Source organism: Trachypithecus francoisi, unplaced genomic scaffold, assembly GCF_009764315.1.
Source record: "Trachypithecus francoisi isolate TF-2019V2 unplaced genomic scaffold, Tfra_2.0 Lachesis_group13, whole genome shotgun sequence".
Classification (NCBI taxonomy): domain Eukaryota; kingdom Metazoa; phylum Chordata; class Mammalia; order Primates; family Cercopithecidae; genus Trachypithecus; species Trachypithecus francoisi.
In genome coordinates, this window is record NW_022681458.1 from 6,099,158 (window position 1) to 6,118,700 (window position 19,543).

At 46.5% G+C, this 19,543-nt stretch overlaps 1 protein-coding gene across 8 annotated transcripts in view; it reads right to left on the bottom strand.

The window, feature by feature from the left end:
* Window positions 1–19,543, bottom strand: part of AGAP1 (ArfGAP with GTPase domain, ankyrin repeat and PH domain 1) — a 637,917-nt gene that overhangs the window by 233,330 nt on the left and 385,044 nt on the right. For all 8 annotated transcript variants that reach the window (XM_033229802.1, XM_033229800.1, XM_033229801.1 and 5 more), the window contains one exon: window positions 15,813–15,917. In XM_033229802.1, the coding sequence (XP_033085693.1) occupies window positions 15,813–15,917 (105 nt within the window). The remainder of the gene's footprint in view (window positions 1–15,812; window positions 15,918–19,543) is intronic.

Sequence of the window (19,543 nt, forward strand, 5' to 3'; positions counted from 1 at the left end):
TAGCAATTCTGACATGATAAGTCATTAGGGTTGACCTGCAAAAGCCATTTTTCACTTTGCAGCACGGGGGGGAAACACAGAAAACCTGTCCTCTACAAACGCATGACATTTTCTGCTTTTTCTTCTTTCTCTTCCCCCACCCTTTTTTTTTTTTTTTTTTAAGTGGGGGCGGCCTGTATATGATAGTCAGACATTTTTATTGCAAAATGCCGTCTGGAAAAGATGCAAAACAAAATTGCTAAAATGCAAGGGGAAAAAAAAGGGGGGGGGGGAACAAAAGGCCCCGTTCCCTTTGCTTATTGAGTTCAAAGGCATAACATGTAGCACCCTGCAGCAAATGGGAAGCTACACTAATTTTAAAGCCATAAAACGCTATCAAGTGCCCTGCGGGGCAGGACTACTCTGAAGCTAGTGGCACCTAAATAAGACATGGTTCATTTACTTCGCAGCTTAGCCTAATGTAATCATCAGCGGATTTTTAGCCTAGAGTTGTAACAGGCAAATAGCCGATGCGGCAGAGGCGGTCCTCCCAGCCATGGAGGGGGCTGCAGCTAGATTGCTGTTGATTAGAAAATTTTTCAGTTTTGACAAGCACTTAATGAACATAAATCGCACCTTGATTGGTTTCCATTTGGGGCCACAGGCACACCTGAGAAGAAACAGGCCTCTCCAGCCCCACCCCTCCCTACCTTCCAAGACCTCAGCAACAAGCTCGCAATCAGGTTAGGCGCCAAGTAAGAAAATATTTATAAAATATAATAATGAAATTCAATTTCTTAGAAGTAAAAGAACATTCCTCATGACCCCCCACAGTCATCCTCTCCCACTGAGTCCTCGGCTGTGACTTACTGTTGCTGAGGAAACCAGAGTGATTGGATTTATTTACTTTGCGTAAGAATTTTTGGCCTCTATGAGTAACACTAAAAGGCCAAAAATGGAAAACAAAATGTTTATCAATAGGGTACAAAGGACAGCCAGAGACGATCTGACATATCACGCTGTATACTGGTAGGACAATGTCTCTTGGATTCCACTGGAAGCTTAGAGACTCAAACCCTCCAGCCACACTGTTAAATCTGCTATTTATAGAAACACACACATGCTCTATTTTTTCGTTTTATCTGGAAATGCAAGAAGGCAGAATTTTTCAGTGCTGAAAATAGGTTAGATAGCATCTACGCTATTTAGTGGTTTAATTTTTAGAAATATGAGGACTTGGTCAGGCACGGGGGTTCACGCCTGTAACCCCAGCACTTTGGGAGGCCGAGGTGGGTGGATCAGTTGAGGTCAGGTATTCGAGACCAGCCTAGCCAACAGGGCAAAACCCTGTCCCTACCAAAAATATAAAAATTAGCAGGGCATGGTGGAATTGCTTGAACCCCGGAGGCGGAGCTTGCAGTGAGCTGAGATAACATCACTGCACTCCAGCCTGGGCAACAGAGCGAGACTTTGTCTCAAAAAAAACAAATAAAACCAAATAAAACAAAAAACAAACAAAAAAACAGAAAAGAAAAAAATAAGAGGACTTTATTTTGTCCAGTCTCACCCTACTTCCATTCACCGCGTGTCAACAACATCAAGGATGAAATGTCGTGAGGACAGCTTTCGGCCCTTTTATTTTTAAATCGCAAACATTTCCAAACCCTGGGGGTATATAAAATAAAGAATTCCTTAGACAGAAATAGACTTTGATAAAGAATCCTTTTCGTGTTTGTGTAACAGTAGTGAGTTTTTTGGTAGGCTCCGTTTCCAACAAAAGTTGTCAATATGCCCTGAAAATATTTCTACTCTTATGGTGGTCTAATACCTTGGCTTTGGAACTGTTGCTATACGGGAGAAACAACAGACCATAATCTTTCAAACAGGTCACGTGAATGACAAAGCTCCTTCCCAGGTCACCTAGGTGCTTGGCAAACTCCGGGGGGCCCACGTGACCACGTCACTGCTAGGTGGTTTTCTTATCACACGGCTTCCAGACCACCATGCAGGTTACGAAGCCTGCACAGTTCACTGCGGTGAGGACTGAGCCCACAAATGTCCTACGACCAGCGTGCTGGCAAGGTTGGGCAGGTTTAACATTCAGCCATACTCTGTAGCTTTCCCATGTTACAGTTTTTACATTTAAAACCCAAGCTCTGAAGAGTTATCTGTATGCTCCCATTCCTAGCAGCATTGTTCACAATGGCCAAGAGGTGGAAGCAAGTGTCCATCCATGGACAAACACAACGTGGTGTGTACATATGACGGAATATTACTCAGCCTCAAACGGGAAGAAAATTCTGACACACATTACAACTGGAAGAACCTTGAGGACATAATGTTAAATGCAACAAGCCAGTCATAAAAAGACAGACAGTGTTATGACTTCATTTATATGAGGTTCCTAGAGCAGACAAATTCATAGAGACAGAAACTAGATGCTGGTTGCCAGGGGCTGAGAGGAGTGGGGATGGGAATTTGTGTTTATGGGTAACATAGTTTGTTTTGTAAGATGGAAAAGTTCTGGAGGTTGATTGCCCAACGACATGAACATACATAGTACTATTGAATCGTATACTTAAAATGGTTAAGATGGCAAATGTTGTATGTATTTTACAATTAAAATGAAAAAAAAAAAACAACTAACAAAATCCTGAAGCTTTTCTCCCACCATCGAGATCCTTCTCTAAGTTGCAGCAAATGGAGCCAGAATATGGCTGAGACATATTTCTGCTTCCTAAAAGCGTTGCATGGTGGATTCCTTCCACGAGGTTTCAGGAACTCTAGTCCTACAGATTTAAGGAAAGGTTAAGCATATGGGCTAATTGTGCCCCCATCTATCCATCTATCTATCCATCCATCCATCCATCCATCCATCCATCCATCCACCCACCCACCCATCCATCCAACAAGCCAGTGTTCCAGATGTTAGAGATACATTGGTGACATACACATCCTTGCCTCAAGGAGCTTCCAGTCTTGTGGGAGAATCAGAGAGACGGCCCTCTAGAGTAATGTGAGACCACACACAGCACGGGTGCTCAAATAGGCTGAGTGGGGGGAAACTCCCAAGAGGAGGCAGCATATAAGCCAGGATTGCCAGAAAACATGGCAAGTATGAGAAACTAAAAGCAAACAAAGACAGCGATAGAGCAGGAAGGGGGTGAGAGGAGAGTCTGAGGAGGCAAGCTGGGGCAAGAGCAGGGGCACAGACATCATCCAAGGGGGAGCAGGGATCTATCTCCATCGTCGAAATACAGAAAATAACTCAAAGGAGGGAAATAAACAAAAATATGATTAGAATGACAAGGTGAAGGTTAAAAGCAGTTGAGGAGTAATCGCTGTTCTTCGTACAGCCAACAGGTTTTAGAAACTTCATGAGCAGGCCACTGCGCTAGTTGAACTGAGCAAAAACGCAAGATGCACACTCAGGGGAGTATGGTCTGCAAGATCATCTCATGTGACTTCTGGCGCCATTCTGGATGAATTCCCAGGAGGAAGAGAAAACGGAGGCCGAGGTTATGGGTGGAAGAAGAAGAGCTAGCAAAGCAGTCACTGCATAATTGACCTTGAGAGGCTCAGTGATTCTCACACTGTGCCTGAGTCCCAGGACTCCACAAAGCCATGTTGGAACCAACATGGAGGTGGGTGGGGAAATGGCAGGACCGGAAACGATGTCTGATTCCCAGTTCGGTGTTCCTTTGACCTGCACACCAGAGGATTAGCTAAGAAAGGAGCTGACTCTCACTTTAGAATGGAGGAGGGGAAGAAATCTTAAGAAGGAAGGAGGTAATTTAGATTTGCAAACCACAAAGATCCAACACCTTTACTTCACAATCTACATAAAAGAAGTTGAAATGAAGTTGTGCCCATAGCTGTGTGTGTGTGTGTGTATATACGCACGTGTATGTATGTGTGTATTGTATGTGTGAGTGTGAGTGTATGATGTACGTATGGTCCTATGCGTGTGTTCACAATACATTTTCACATCAATTGTCTGTTGGAAACTGCCTCAAATCCTATCTTGGAAAGAGGCAGGGCTGCAGTATGACTTGAAGCAGGCAATATCTACACATCAAGGTTGCCAAGGTGACATTCACAGCACTGGCCTGAAGGGCCAGGTGTCCCTGTGAAAGCAATCCGTGCGGAAAGCTGGACTCTGGCTGTTCCCAGGGAACTGAAGAACATTCAAAGACTCAAGGATGTGAGTGTAAGCTCCGTTCAATGGGGATTATTGCTTTAGTCCCAAGAACAGCCAACCAGCTGAGGATTCTTCCTGCTTCCCCCGAGCTGACTCCTGCCAGTCTTAGAAACTTGCAGAAACACCGGTTGCGGTTCATATTGTGTATGAAACCACTCCCATCTGCCTAAAACAGACAGCTCAGGCTAGAACAGCAATGTTGGTTTGTTGTCATAGAGTTCCAGATCTTTGTTCTTTAATATCTGTATAATCTCCTCATATACCTCTAAATGGATTGGCTTTTGGATTCCAGTGAGGTTTTCAGATTTTGCAGCATTTGTAATAGTGTCGTGTGAGGACGTGTGTGAGTGTGTGTTCTCCCCCCACCCTATGTCAGCTTAGGGAGTCCATGTTGTATGACGTGGTGAGTATTGTTAGCTCAATCACACCACAATCTGTAGAGCAGAGCCAGGATTGCCAATGTTGAGGGTTGGAGTCCAGGCAGTTCAGGAACAAAGATGCTGAAGGAGTCACATGATTGGAAGCTTCATTGTGGCAGCACTCAAGTCACTGTGACCAGTGCATCCTAAGCAATACCTATGTGCCACTCACATGACAACCCCTGGGCAGACTGCGGGGAACACAGCTCTCCTCCTCAATGATGTACACTAGATGGGGCAGAAAAGGCCATTCTCACCAGAGACAATGACACACTAGATGCGGCCTGGGAACCAGGGAGGGCCATGAAGGCACAACTGTATGATGGACACAGTGTACCCTCATGATGGACAAGGCACATCCTCACCACAGACACGCCACACACATGCCACAGACACGGTGCTCCCTTATGATGGACACGGCACACCCACACCACAGACACGCCACATCCATGCCACAGACACGGCGCTCCCTTATGATGGACACGGCACACCTGCACCACAGACACGCCACACCCATGCCACAGACACGGCGCTCCCTTATGATGGACACGGCACACCTGCACCACAGACACGCCACACCCATGCCACAGACACGCCACACCCTTATGATGGACATGGCAGACCCGTGCAAAAGACACAATGCACCCTTACCATGGACGTGGCACACCCTCACCACAGACATGGCGCTCCCTTATGATGGACATGCCACACCCATGCCACAGACCGGCACTCTCTTATGATGGATACAGCACACCTGCACCACAGACACAGCACACCCACGCCACAGACATGGCACATCCGCACCAGAGACACAGCACATGAAAGGCCAAAGGACAGCTCCAGGCACCTTGGCTTATGACCAAGAAAGCAAGATGAAATAATTTTCGATCTTAAGATGAATCACGCCTTCTGCAGCAGCGTGCCATAGACTTGACATGTCTGAATACGCTCTTCTCAGTAAGAAAGGGAGGTCTGTCTTTTTGGTCATCCCAGCTTCACATCTGAAAATCTGGCCTTCACATTTGTCAATCCAGTAGCCTGAACAGGAGTTATTCTGATTGTTTCAATGTTCTGGGGAAATCAGTGAAAAGTTTCTCTGAGTGTAAATGAATATTCACCACCTCAAGAAGTTCGAGGTCCACCCTAGTAGACATGTGAAGGTAGGTGAAGAGACGGATCACAGATTCTTAGTGAATCCTCAATCCAAGTAAAATACTGCAGTCCCGTGTGAGGAATTCGTGTATTTACAAAGTCAATTACAGGCACTGAGCACAGCCACGAGCTGCCATTCTCACGGTATAGGTATCTTTTTTTTTTTCTTGAATGATTTCTTTAGAGGAAAATACCCACTTAGGAATCATCACGGATCTTTTTATTGTCTTTATATCAGTAAAGAAGTGGGTCTTCTGTCTGATTTTGAAACTAGAAACTTTCTGAAATCTGCCTTCTGATGACAATTTTAGAGAGTCCAGGTTTGGCCGCCCTGGCTTTGAAAAAACAAAACCAAATCTCGATGACACACAGAATCAAAGGGTTTGTGTGTTGCAGGGGAGTCCAAGCCACTCAGTTAGAAATTAACCTGCCTAGTAATGAAAAGAAGGAAAGCTCTTTAATAATTTTAAAGGAGGAAAACTTAAGAAGGAAAAGTCCAGTATTGCAGGTCAGGAAGAAATGACAGAGCCACAGCTGTTTTAATCTGGGCACATGCAGAATGGAAAGGAATCTAAGAAGGAGATTTTTTTTTTTTTTTTTTTCTGAGATGGAGTCTCACTCTGTTGCTGACGCTGGAGTGCAGTGGCACCATGTCGGCTCGCCGCAACCTCCGTCTCCTGGGTTCAAGGAATTCTCCTGCCTCAGCCTCCCAAGTAGCTGGGATTACAGGCACCCACCACCATACCCGGATAGCTTTTATATTTTTCGTAGAGATGGGGTTTCACCATATTGGCCAGGCTGGTCTCGAACTCTTGACCTCAGGTGATCCAACCACCTCAGTCTCCCGAAGTGCTGGGATTACAGGTGTGATCCACCGCACCTGGCCAGAAGGAGGTTTTTTAAAAGTCTGAGCAGTTCATGCACGTCAGCCAGGTATGGCCCGGGGGGGAGGAGTTTCACAGCTGCCAAACAACCTCCTGAGGAAGCACAGAGAGCCAGGATCAGACCTCAGGTGAGCTTTCCTGGACAGAGGCACCGTGAAGTCCTTGGCTTGACCGTGAGGCCACTGAGCTCATCCTTCCAGGTACACTTAGGCATCCCACTGCACACATCTTTGTCAGCAGGAATAGCAGCCATGCACTCGATGGCCATGCTCGCGACACGGAAGATGAATAGGTGGCCACGCTGAAAACTGTGAAGCCCTGAGGTCCAAGTTCTTTCTCATTATGCCTCCATTTTTCTATCAAGGTGCTCCCTAAGGCTCACATTTAAATCCACAGAAAGGGACTCTCAGGGTCTCAGAACAGGCTGCCCTCGATCCACCTCAACTGCGATCCAGCGAAGTGTCTGAAACCCTGAGACACTCATTTTCCCCCAACAAAGTTAAGCAGTCAGGGCTTTTTAAAAGTCCTGGAGACATACCATTTTTCAAAGACACAAACATGTAGACCACGGAGCAGCAGCAGCAGCCAGCGTGCTTGCTTTGACCGTGTCAGTCTTATTCACATATTTGGGGTTATCTTTGCAAAATGCCAAGTGGAGGTAAAGGAGTTGTTAGGGTGGTCAGTCCCAGAGTAAGTGTGACCAGGTCCCAGCTTGCCCAGGACTTCCCTGATTTTAGCTAAGGCAGTCCGGCACCCTGGGAATCCCTCAGTCCTGCAGAAAACCAGGGCAGTTGGTCACCCCATTAAGGCAGTTTCATTCATTATTTGGTTGAGCTTTCTATGTGTTATCTAAACTGGGTTATAGGTTTCATTTAATAATAGCATCTTGAGAAAGAAAGATGAAATAACTGAAGCTTTTTTTTTTTTAAACCCCCGTTTTAGTCTTACCCCCAGTAGCTTCAACTTTAGGACAGCGTTTTCCTTAGAAATCCAACTAACTCCATTAGCTTTTGTTTGCTAAGAGCTTTTGGTGAAAGTTTCAGAGCTCGCACTCTTCAGAGTCTGAAGTGACTCTTTCTCATCATGCCTCCATTTTTCTCTTGAGGTGCTCCCCAAGGCTCACATTTACGTTCACAGACATTATTAAGTTTGAAGACAACGTCATCAAAACTTCCTACCCAGTCAAAGAACTCGTACTCCACGTTTCCAAAATGGACATCTTCCAGCCAGTTCCCAATGTCTACCTTCAAACGCACCCACTAGAACAGACGTAACCTGAGCGTCCGCAGCAGGGCACCTCTGTGTGACCCGAAAGCTACGCAGACGCTCCTGGACAGGCTGGGCAGCCCCCGCCTACTGTCAACCAGTGGCTGAACATACTCTGCCAGGGAAGCAATGATGTGGACGCTGTAGGTTCATTCACCTCTCCCCACTCTGGCGCTGTCCTTGTTATCCTGCCCTACCACTGGCCTTTAGGAATAACCACAGCCAGGTGCAGTGGCTCACACCTGTAATCTCAGCACTTTGGGAGGCTCAGGCAGGTGGATCCCTTGAGGTCAGGAGTTTGAGACCAGCTTGGGCAACATGGTGAAACCTCATCTCTACTAAAACAAAAAATTAGCCAGGTGTGGTGGTGCACGCCTATAATCCCAGCTACTTGGGAGGCTGAGGCAGGAGAATCACTTGAACTTGGAGGTTGCAGTGAGCTGAGATTGTGCCACAGCACTCCAGCCTGGGGGACAGAGGAAGACTCTTAAAAAAAAAATAAAATAAAATAACTGCAGTGGAAATCTACCATCACTTCCTCCTGTGCCCATACCGCCTTCTCTCAACCTACAAAGCACAGAAGTGCAGGGACCCCATCGTCCTGGGGCAGCCAGTGCTAACATCTCCTAACGCTTTGGGGAAGAGCTGAAGGAGGCTGGGAGATGTGGCTGTGGGTGATGGCTGGGGTCAAGACTTCACAGAATCCAAGCTGAGCACATCTGGGGCCTGGAGGTATCACCGGCATAAACCTTCAGGGAGCTTTCTTAGTCGGAGTTGGCTCAATGTTTTGCTTATTTTCCCCTCTGATTTCCAGGGAAATTATCACATCCTATGACCCGACTACTCCATCAGCAATTCTGTTCCACTGCTTAGAAACAAAGGTTCTCTCCTAAGAAAAAGTTTTACGGTTTTCAACAACAGGAAACAGACCTGGGGAAAAAGATTTCCCTCCACGTCTTCCATCTGTGGTGTAGGAAGGGTATGTAGATGTAGCTGATGTCCTAAGTAAAGGGCAGAGTGAGGCTGGGCTGTGTGTCAAAGGAACTAGGGATTGCTGGTCTCCTAACAATCTTTGTAAGGACTGAGCTGGGGGCTCAGGGCAAAAAACCCCCCAAAAAAACAAACAAACCGAGAAAGGTTTTCTTGTCATTCTGGGAGATGACAAGGACAGAAGGAGAAATCTGAAGCAATTCAGTGGGAAGGAAAGTGACATCCCAGGGCCACCACCCAGCTGAAGTCCCTTGTCAGGATCCCCTGCACGTAGAAAGCTGCCCCCGTTCTGAGGGAGACACGCAGTTCCTGGGGATCAGTATTTGTGAGGTTCCCAGGCAGCCGACCCATTCCAGGTACATGTTCAGCCTCACACCAGCCCCACGGTGTCCTGCAATGCCAGGTGCCCCCCGTTTCATGACTGGCTGCTTTGTTCTGAAGCCACAGTTCCCAAGAACAGGTCATCCTGCTGAGATTCCACAAGCTCAGCACATAGCACGGCCACCGACCGACTGGCCAAGAGCTGGGTCTATTTTAGAACACACCGATGTGTGGAAAACATCTGTCTGGGACTGATACTTGAAGTTCGTGTCCACAGGTGATCGATCTTTCACACAAACATGTCCGTGGACACTTGTGCAATAAGCAAACCGTGTTCAGATACCTCAGGAATCGAACTCACCTCTTCAGGGAGATCTTTTTCTAAGGGCATCTAATGGAGACATTGAAAAACCCTCATCCAGAGTTTTTAGCCAGGTTAGGAAACGGTCAGTCTCCTGCTTCCACAGTGTGCAAAGGAACTGAAAGCCGGGGTTCCCCACTGCTGCGGCATCTTTCCCAAGTAAAGGTATGAGGATGCTGGCACTGCCGGGAGCCTGCAGGAGCGGAGGCGGCCACAGGGAAGACTGGGGTAGCGGGTGGCCGCTCCACCCGACAGCAACAAATGCTATACCTGCCTCTATCAACTCGTTTTTTTTTTTTTTTTTTTTAAAGACAGGGTCTTGTTCTGTCGCCCAAGCTGGAGTGCAGTGGCACGATCACAGCTCACTGTGCAGCCCTGACCTCCTGGCTCAAGTGATCCTCCTGACTCAGCCTCCTGAGTAGCTGGGACCACAGGTGTGCTCTACCATGCCTGGCTCTTTTTTTTATTTGTTGTAGAGATGGGGTCTCTCCATGTTGCCCAGGCTGGTCTATCAACTCGGCCCTTGCATGCCTGTCTTGTCTAGGGAGGACCGGTTGGGGAGCTTGATGGGGAATTCAATTTGGTTGACTAATGCAGGAGCCGTGTGGAGCAGCCCTAGGAGGGCAGTTGAGCCTTCTAGACCCTCCTATCCCACATGGGCAGTCCTCTGACATCGGCCACTATGCCTGAGCATCCCTGTGTCACAGAGGGAAAAGGACAAGGCTGGTAAAGACCCTCGATTCTACCCTCTGGGTTTGATCCTAAAGAAAAAACAATCCTGAGATCCTGTTGAACTACCCCCTCCCCCACCCCCACCCATAACCACATTGGCCTATAGAATTTAAACTTGACTCAGTTGTTTACTCTTGCTCCAACGTTCCTTGTATGCCAGACCCTCTCCCCAGATCCCTGAATTTAACATGATAAGCAAATGGAAGGAGGCTGCTGGTGGCACCAGGGTCCAGCCTCACGGGGACTGCGAGCAGCACACACATGGAAAGAAAACAAATGTTTGTGCTGGAAGGAAGAGGGCCTCGCCACCACAGGCAAGCACTGGTGTTGATGGGCTGCTGCACGGCCCTACCTCATCTCTGTCTGAATCTGCCATATTTAATACAACTGCAGGCCTGGTACTCTCAAGTCCCCACCCCATAATAGAAGTATTAGCTGATTAGAATCCCGTCTCCCCAGAAGCATGCTAGTTTCCTTTTTAGTCCACTAATTACCTGGGCTTCTTAGGTTAGTGGTATACACCAGTAGCTGGTACAGCAACCTCACTATTGATACTCGCTTACATCTTTGTAGAAAAATCTAAAAATATCTGATGCTTTGGCTGGGATTTTTTTCCTGGGCTCTGTGGAAAAGAACGGGCTATAGGCTGCGCTACACGAGAATAACGCAGGCCCCTGTTCCAGGGGCTCCTGCTCTGGGGCTTTTGCTCTGGGGGCTCCTGCGGAACCTGGGCCCCATCTGCCTTTCAGAGAAAAGGTGGATAAGAACCGTGTTCTCAGAAACCAGATAACATTTTCCTCTAGTGTAAGAGAGGGAGTTATTCTGGTCCACTGACAGGTTAACATCTACTTTTAATGACTTGATATAGGTCTACAGAGGCTGGCAGAGGCCCGAATCCCAGAGGAGAGAAAAGGAAGCAGGTTCCCATGTTCAGACAATAGGGTGTTAACAGGGAGAGGCCCCACTGCACGCTGTGGTCAGTAATAGAGTCAGGACCAACAATAATGACTCTGAAACTCAAACGCCACCAATCTTGGTAGCTTCCCCAGCACTTCACCACTTATGCCACCACTGAATGTGGCCAAGGACTCTCACAGTCCTTCTGCCATAATACATCCTGGAGATAACCAACGATGTGGGTGTCACAGTGTGGTCTGTGTTTAACTGAGATCATCTGGTTCTACAATCTTTTGAAATTTTCCAGACTGAGATAACGGGGTCACTCTCACAGTGTAGAATTTTGGGACTTGGACTAGCAACACATTTGCACATTCTCAAGTTTCTTATTAAGGAAAATCTGGATTTGGCTCATGGATGTCCCATTGAATGCCTCTTCCCATTTTGAACCAAGACCACCAGACTAACTCAGCTGGTGTGGGTCAGCATGTCCCCTAACAACTCACAACAGAACAGACTCGTACGCACCTGTCAGAGAATACACCTGGAAGTCACTACCTCTCCACAATTTTATCCAATGCTTGGCTGTGAAAATGAAACCAGTGAAGGATTACATGGAAGGTCATGCAATCTCACCAGGCTCTAGTGATTCAAATCCATTCCTGGATTAAGCCCCTCCCCTAGGGAACTATGTAACTGCATCAAAAATTTCAGTTCCTCAAGCCTGTAATCCCAGCACTTTGGGAGGCCGAGACGGGCGGATCACGAGGTCAGGAGATCGAGACCATCCTGGCTAACACGGTGAAACCCCGTCTCTACTAAAAATACAAAATCTAGCCGGGCGAGGTGGCAGGCGCCTGTAGTCCCAGCTACTCGGGATGCTGAGGCAGGAGAATGGTGTGAACCCGGGAGGCGGAGCTTGCAGTGAGCTGAGATCCGGCCACTGCACTCCAGTCCCGGCGACAGAGCGAGACTCCGCCTCAAAAAAAAAAAAAAAAAAAAAAAAAAAAAAAATTTCAGTTCCAAGGAGACTAGCATTAACAGGATTGCATCTGAAAATGACATTGCCTCGCCGGGCGCAGTGGCTTAAGCCGGTAATCCCAGCACTTTGTGAGGCCAAGGCAGGTGGATCACGAGGTCAGGAGATCAAGACCATCCTGGCTAACAGAGTGAAACCTCGTCTCTACTGAAAATACAAAAAATTAGCTGGGTGTGCTGGCGGGCGCCTGTAGTCCCAGCTACTCTGTAGGCTGAGGCAGGAGAATGGCGTGAACCCGGGAGGCAGAGCTTGCAGTGAGCCGAGATCATGCCACTGCACTGCAGCCCGGGCGACAGAGCGAGACTCTGTCTCACCAAAAAAAAAAAAAAAAAAAAAAAAAAAGAAAGAAAATGACATTGGCTCTTGCTTGTTATACAATTATACAACAAAGCCCCACTGCGCGCCTCTTCTGTACTCCAATAACATTCACGCATACTTATGAATGAAGGCCAAAGGATGGAATTGGCAAACACTGAGGGACATGACAAGAAAAAGCCTGTGGATAGGAGAATTGTTGAAGAACTGGTTGTGATTCTATACTCAAGAGGTTGGATGAAAAGCAAACAGGCTTTAGGCCTCCTAAGGGAATCTTCTGATACATATCGTTGTTACCACACCTGCCCCTTGGCAAGAATCAGCAAACATCCCTTCCACTGAGCCTGGGCTCAGCAGTGAGCATAGGTTGACTGGAAATGTATCATTCATCAGCTCTCACTTTTTACTGGTCAGTGAGTCTTACCAAGAATGATATTTTGATTGCACTTCTCTAACTTACATAAAGCAACTGGTTCAATAGTTAGACCTCTGCTCTCTGACAGGGTCCATAGGAGGAGCTAAGCCAGCAACAGGGCAGCCCCACCGCTGCTGATGGAGCAACTTTGCAGAGAGAACGAGGGAAGACCCGGTGCGTTGCTGTTGTTCTGATGGATGGAAGCTGGGTGTGCAGCGGAGACCTGCAGAACTGGAGACCTAGATGGGGTGGTCCTGGAGAGATGCCAACCTGGTCCCAGGTGGGCCTCATGGGACAGGTATTACATCTCTCTGATTTGAGGGCCCCCTGGAGAACCAGTATGACTATATTCCAAAACTAAACTAGTGGGTCACTGAGCACAAAGGAATTTCCTTACTACAATAAAGAATATCTATGTAAGAATCTATCCTTATCCATATCTTGAACCCCACTGAATAGTAATGCATGGGAGGTGCTCTCAGTAACCACAGAAACCAGAGATGCTGATGGAACACCTGCTTTGCTGCCTGGTTCTGAAAGGTGTAGCTACTGCTAAAAGATGAGGAGACAAGGGCAACTCAGGCCAGCAAGTGAATTCGGCATCAAGGTTACTATGTGCTACCTATCATATTAGGAAAAGCTATTCTTTCTGAAGGTAAATGTTCTTGAGAGGGCAGAGAAAGGGCCAGATGAGACAAACTAATACAACTTTTCTGGGAATTTGACAACATACACCAAAACCATGAAAGCACACGTAACTCTTCAACGCAGGAAGCCGACTGCTAGGAATTTATCCTAGGCAAGGCAAATGGACAAGGGGACAGAGAGATAAACAGAGGAATGCTGGTTAGAGTTCTTTATGATAGTGAAAAACTGAAACTAAATTTATTTGAGAAGGTTCATTTTTCAGATACCGTGGGATCAAGGAAGGCAGATCCACACAGTGGAATATTATATAATCATTAAAAATGGTGGTGTACAAGTACATTTCTTGACATGAAAATATCTACCGTTAGTGAGGAAGGCAGGCTGTGGGCAGTGTATACACAATGGCCACGTGTTTGTGGAAGGAAAAGGCATATATACATAGAAAAGAGCTGGGAGTATGCACCCTAAAATGTTAAGTCAGGTTCCCTAGGTGGTATTTTAGGAATAATATTAATTTTCTTCAATATGCTTTTTCTAACTTCTCATCAATAACTGTGTCATTTTATAAAGCATTTCCAATTTTTAAAAATTAATAGCTTAGCTGGGTGTCATGGCTCATGACTGTAATCCTAGCACATTGGGAAGGCGAGGTTAGGCAGACTGCTTGAGGCCAAGAATTCAAAACTAGCCTGGGCAACATAGGGAGACCCAATCTCTACCAAAAACTACAAAAAATACTGCTGCTGCTGCTACTATTACCACTAGCCTGACACAGTGATAGAAAGTTGTCCTTTGTATCTGTGGATTCTGAATGTGCAGATTCAATCAATTGTGGATTAAAAATATTCAAAAGACGGCCAGGTGTGGTAGCTCATACCTGTAATCCCAGCATTTTGGGAGGCCGACACAGGCAGATTTCTTGAGGTCAGGAGTTTGAGACCAGCCTGGCCAACGTGGTGAAACCACGCCTCTACTAAAAGTACAAAAAAATTTAGCTGGGTGTGGTGGCAGGCACCTGTAATTCCAGCTATTTGGGAGGCTGAGGCAGGAGAATCGCTTGAATCCAGGAGAGAGAGGTTGCAGTGAGCCAGGATCACACCACTGCACTCCAGCCTGGGAGACACAGCAAGATTCCTCTCAAAAAAAAAAAAAACAGAAAGAAAAAAAATCAAAGGAAAAAAAAAAAACAGTGAAAAATAACTAATACAACAATGAAAAATTATACAAATAAAAAACAACAGTATAGCAACGATTTACAGATAATTTACATTCTATTACATATTATAAGTAATCTAGAGATGTCTTAAAAGTATAGAGGAGGATGCGCTCAGGTTATACGCAGATACTATGCTATTTTATACAAGGGACTCGAGCATCATGGATTTTGGTATCCGAGGCAGATCCCAGAACCCATTCCCCATAGATACTGAGGGACAATGGAATAGAAGGACTGACTTCCACCATATATTCTAATCTACACATTTCTCTACATTAAGTAAGAGTTTTGGAATGTATTGCTATGAAACTAGAATTAACATCCCAACTTTAAATTTTATCAAGGGTAGAATGTCTGCATTTTTTGTATTTTATCAATGGGTAGAATGTCTGCATTTCTTCCCCAAGAATAAAGTTAATTTTGTTTATAAATCTATCTTACACACCACCAGTATAACAAACTTATATATAATACAAACTTACATATAACACAAAGAGAAAAGTTTCTTTTGCCTAATGAACTGGAATGTGTTATCTGACAGTAAAAGCTGAGTCATGAATTGCACTTAACTTCCGATTTTTGTTCACAGCTTTTCAAAGCTAAATCCTGGGTTCAATTGTGATTGTTTCCTTCATTCTCGATTTTCAGATACATCACTCTTCTCTCCTTTCTCTTTTCTTCTTGCCCCTGTCTTTTTACTCTCATCTAAAATTTTACTTCATCTGTGCCTTTTATTGTAATTCTTTGTAGAACTGGAAAGCCACAGATTGACTGGCAGGGAGGGGAAGAGAGAGAAAGACATATGGTCTAGTGGAGTGTGAGGGACAGTGTTATTTATCTCACAGTTGAGCAGGAGACCAAATACGAACTTTCACTTCAAACAGAGACAAGAGGCTGGGCTGCTGGTAGGTCCCCCTTCCCTACGGTGTTTAGTTGAGGTCTGCAGCTGTTAATTGCTCCGAGGGGGCCATACTCACATGTAAACTGGGGTGATAGGTCAGCACGCCATTGTCACACAGGGTGACATATTTCTTTTTCCACTCTTTATTCAACGATTTGCCACTTCGCTTCAACAGCATGCCCTGCAAGGGAAAAAGAGCCAAACAGAAAGTCTAACGTAAATAAAAAAAAAAAGAAAAACCAGGTACACAGGCAACGCGTACGTTCAAAACACTTGTGTGTGTGCGGGACTTCACTCTGTGATGCTGGCGAATGCTAAAAGACGTGCCATTAGTTCAACAAACGCGACACGAACACAGGGAGGTGTGCTACACTTACATCTTTTGGATAATTAACCGCTAAACACACAGGGAACACCTAAAGGTATAATGTTTTAAAGAAAGAAACCTCAGGCTGGGCACAGTGTAGGGATCATTTGAGCCCAGGAGTTCGAGACCAGCCTGGGCAAGATGCTGACACCCCTATCTCTAAACAAATAATAAATAAATAAATAAATAAATAAAATTAGCTGGGCATGGTGGTGAGCTTCTGTAATCCCAGTTACTTGGGGGGCTGAGGTGGGAGGATCCCTTGAGCCCAGGAGGTTGAGGTGGCAGTGAGCTATGATTGTACCACCGTACTCCAGCCTGAGTGACAAAGCGAGACCTTGTGAAAGAAAGAGAGAGGGGAGAGGAGAGACAGAGAGGAAAAGAAAGAACAAACTAAAAAAACTGCATCGGCCGGGCGTGGTTGCTCAAGTCTGTAATCCCAGCACTCTGGGAGGCCAAGATGGGTGGATCCCGAGGTCAGGAAATTGAGACCATTCTGGCTAACACGGTGAAACCCCGTCTCTACTGAAAAATACGAAAAACTAGCCGGGCGAGGGGCGGGTGCCTGTGGTCCCAGCTACTCGGGAGGCTGAGGCAGGAGAATGGTGTAAACCCGGGAGGCGGAGCTTGCACTGAGCCCAGATTGCGCCACTGCCCTCCAGCCTGGGCGACAAAGCGAGACTCCGTCTCAAAAAACAAAACAAAACAAAATTAAAACTGCATTAACTGGGCTGGGCACAGTGGCTCACGCCTGTAATCCCAGCACTTTGGGAGGCTGAGGCGGGCAGATCACCTGAGGTCAGGAGTTTGAGACCAGCCTGGCTAACCATGGCCAACACTGGCGAAACCCTGTCTCTACTAAAAATACAAAAATTAGCTGGGCGTAGTGGTGGGCACCTATAATCCCAGCTACTCGGGGAGGCTGAGGCAGGAGAATTGCTTGAACCCAGGAGGCAGAGGTTGCAGTGAGCTGAGATCCCGCCACGGCACTCCAGCCTGGGCTCTAGCAGGAGACTCTGCCAAAAAACCAACCAACCAACCAACCAACCAACCAACCAGTGGGCTCGGAGCGGGATGGCACTGATTGTTTTAAGAAAATGGCAGACAGGCCGGGTGCGGTGGCTCAAGCCTGTAATCCCAGCACTTTGGGAGGCCGAGACGGGCGGATCACGGGGTCAGGAGATCGAGACCATCCTGGCTAACATGGTGAAACCCCGTCTCTACTAAAAAAATACAAAAAATTAGCCGGGCGAGGTGGCGGGCGCCTGTAGTCCCAGCTACTCGGGAGGCTGAGGCAGGAGAATGGCGTAAACCCGGGAGGCGGAGCTTGCAGTGAGCTGAGATCCGGCCACTGCATTCCAGCCTGGGCGACAGAGCAAGACTCCGTCTCAAAAAAAAAAAAAAAAAAAAAAGAAAGAAAATGGCAGACAGCCGGGCGCGGTGGCTCAAGCCTGTAATCCCAGCACTTTGGGAGGCTGAGACGGGTGGATCACAAGGTTAGGAGATCAAGACCACCCTGGCTAACATGGTGAAACCCCGTCTCTACTAAAAAATACAAAAAAACTAGCCGGGCGAGGTGGCGGGCACCTGTAGTCCCAGCTACTCGGGAGGCTGCGGCAGGAGAATGGCGTACACCCGGGAGGCAGAGCTTGCAGTGAGCCGAGATCGCACCACTGCACTCCAGCCTGGGTGACAGAGCGACAGAGCGAGACTCCGTCTCAAAAAAAAAAAAAAAGAAAATGGCAGACAAACCAGACATGGGGGAAACGCCAGCTTTGATGGCGCCAAGCTGAAGAAAACAGAGACGCAGGAGAAGAACACCCTGCCGACCAGAGACCATTGGGCAGAAGTGGAGTGAAATTTCCTAAGAGCCTGGAGGATTTCCTGCCCTCGTCATCCCTGAGACCCCAGTCGTGGTGTGGAGGAAGAGCCACCTGCAAGACGGACACGAGCCACAAGCCGCACTGTGAACCTGGGCACCCCGCGCTGATGCCACCGGCCTGTGGGTCTCTGAAGGAACCACTCCCAATCGGACTGCCAAATTCTCTGGTTGGCTCCGGGACATTATAGAAAATTATTTCTATGAATAATGAAAATAAAACACACCTCGTGGCCAAAAAAACACCAAAAACCAAAACAAAACAAAACTCACAAAAAAACCCCAGAAAAACCCAAACTGCATTAACTGTATTCTCACCTTAGATTTGTAAAGAAGAATTTTTTTTACAGTTTCCTTCATTTCAGATTTTTTATTAAAACCAAAATTCCACTGGCAAATTTCAGTAACAATATTTAATAGATGAATCCCATGTAATTGACTCTAATTCACTTTTAATGGAATCATATTAGGCCTCCTTGAAAACCACTCAGAATCTGAAACCAACACATTTTTGAAGCCATGTTTAATCCAGTTTTCTTAAACGGTTGCTGAGAATTTCTTCTTGTTTTAACACCAATTCCCAGCAAGCCTTGCTCTATCTTTACAGGTTTCCCTTTGTTAAGGAAGCCGATGGCCAACACTGAGCCTGGGCAGGCCCAGCGCCTTGAGCTGGGGTTCTCTCCTCAGCCTGGGCTCCATGCCTGTCCAGCTCAGTCCCTTTCAACGATAGCGTTCACTTCAGGAGTCTCTGCCTCTGTCTTCCTCCCTTCTCATCTTACTCTGCTCCATGTTAACCAAGAAAACTGAGAGAATCTCTTTACTTCCTCTTCCGCTATCCTTTTATAAACTTATGTAACCTTAATAGGACTGAGAAAGCGTAAGACTCAGGCTAATTCACCTGGACTAAGGCAGAAGGAAAGTTATGAGTTTTGAAATACAAGAAGACACTTTGAGAAAGCTGAGATGCCCCACGAGTCACCTCCGGAACTTTTCCCAGGCTCCACTGACCTCCTAAACTCTGCTGTCTTTCAAGAATCACAACATGAGAATGAATTAAGTACTATTATGGGATATAATTGAGTTCAAGTTCCAATTAATTACCAATACTGCGGCATTACTGTTTTTTATTTACTAAATCGTAACCAAGTTTTGCGAACATAAGGAAGTATGGGCCAGCTTGGGGCTCCAACCACCACTAGACATTGTTGCTTAAGGGAAAACATCTGAGTTTGAAACGACTTTGGAAGATGATTTCTTTGCAAGTTCTTACTCACGGAAACGTGGCAAAATGTGGCATACCTTGATTTCTTGGAATCTAAATCACTATAAACCAAATATGGAACTGAGACCAATCAACTGAACGAACCAAGTCCATAGGAAAATGCTAACTAAGTTGCAAACCACGACAATAAGAGCTTCCTCGCATGGAGGAGTGAGAGGAGAGGGGCAGTCACCACTAGTGGCGCAGTAATAAATAAGCGATTGCTTCAACTCATGAGAGACCCCTCTCCAGTGGGATTCCCGAGGATTTTAAAACTTAGCATAACAAAGCCTCACGCAA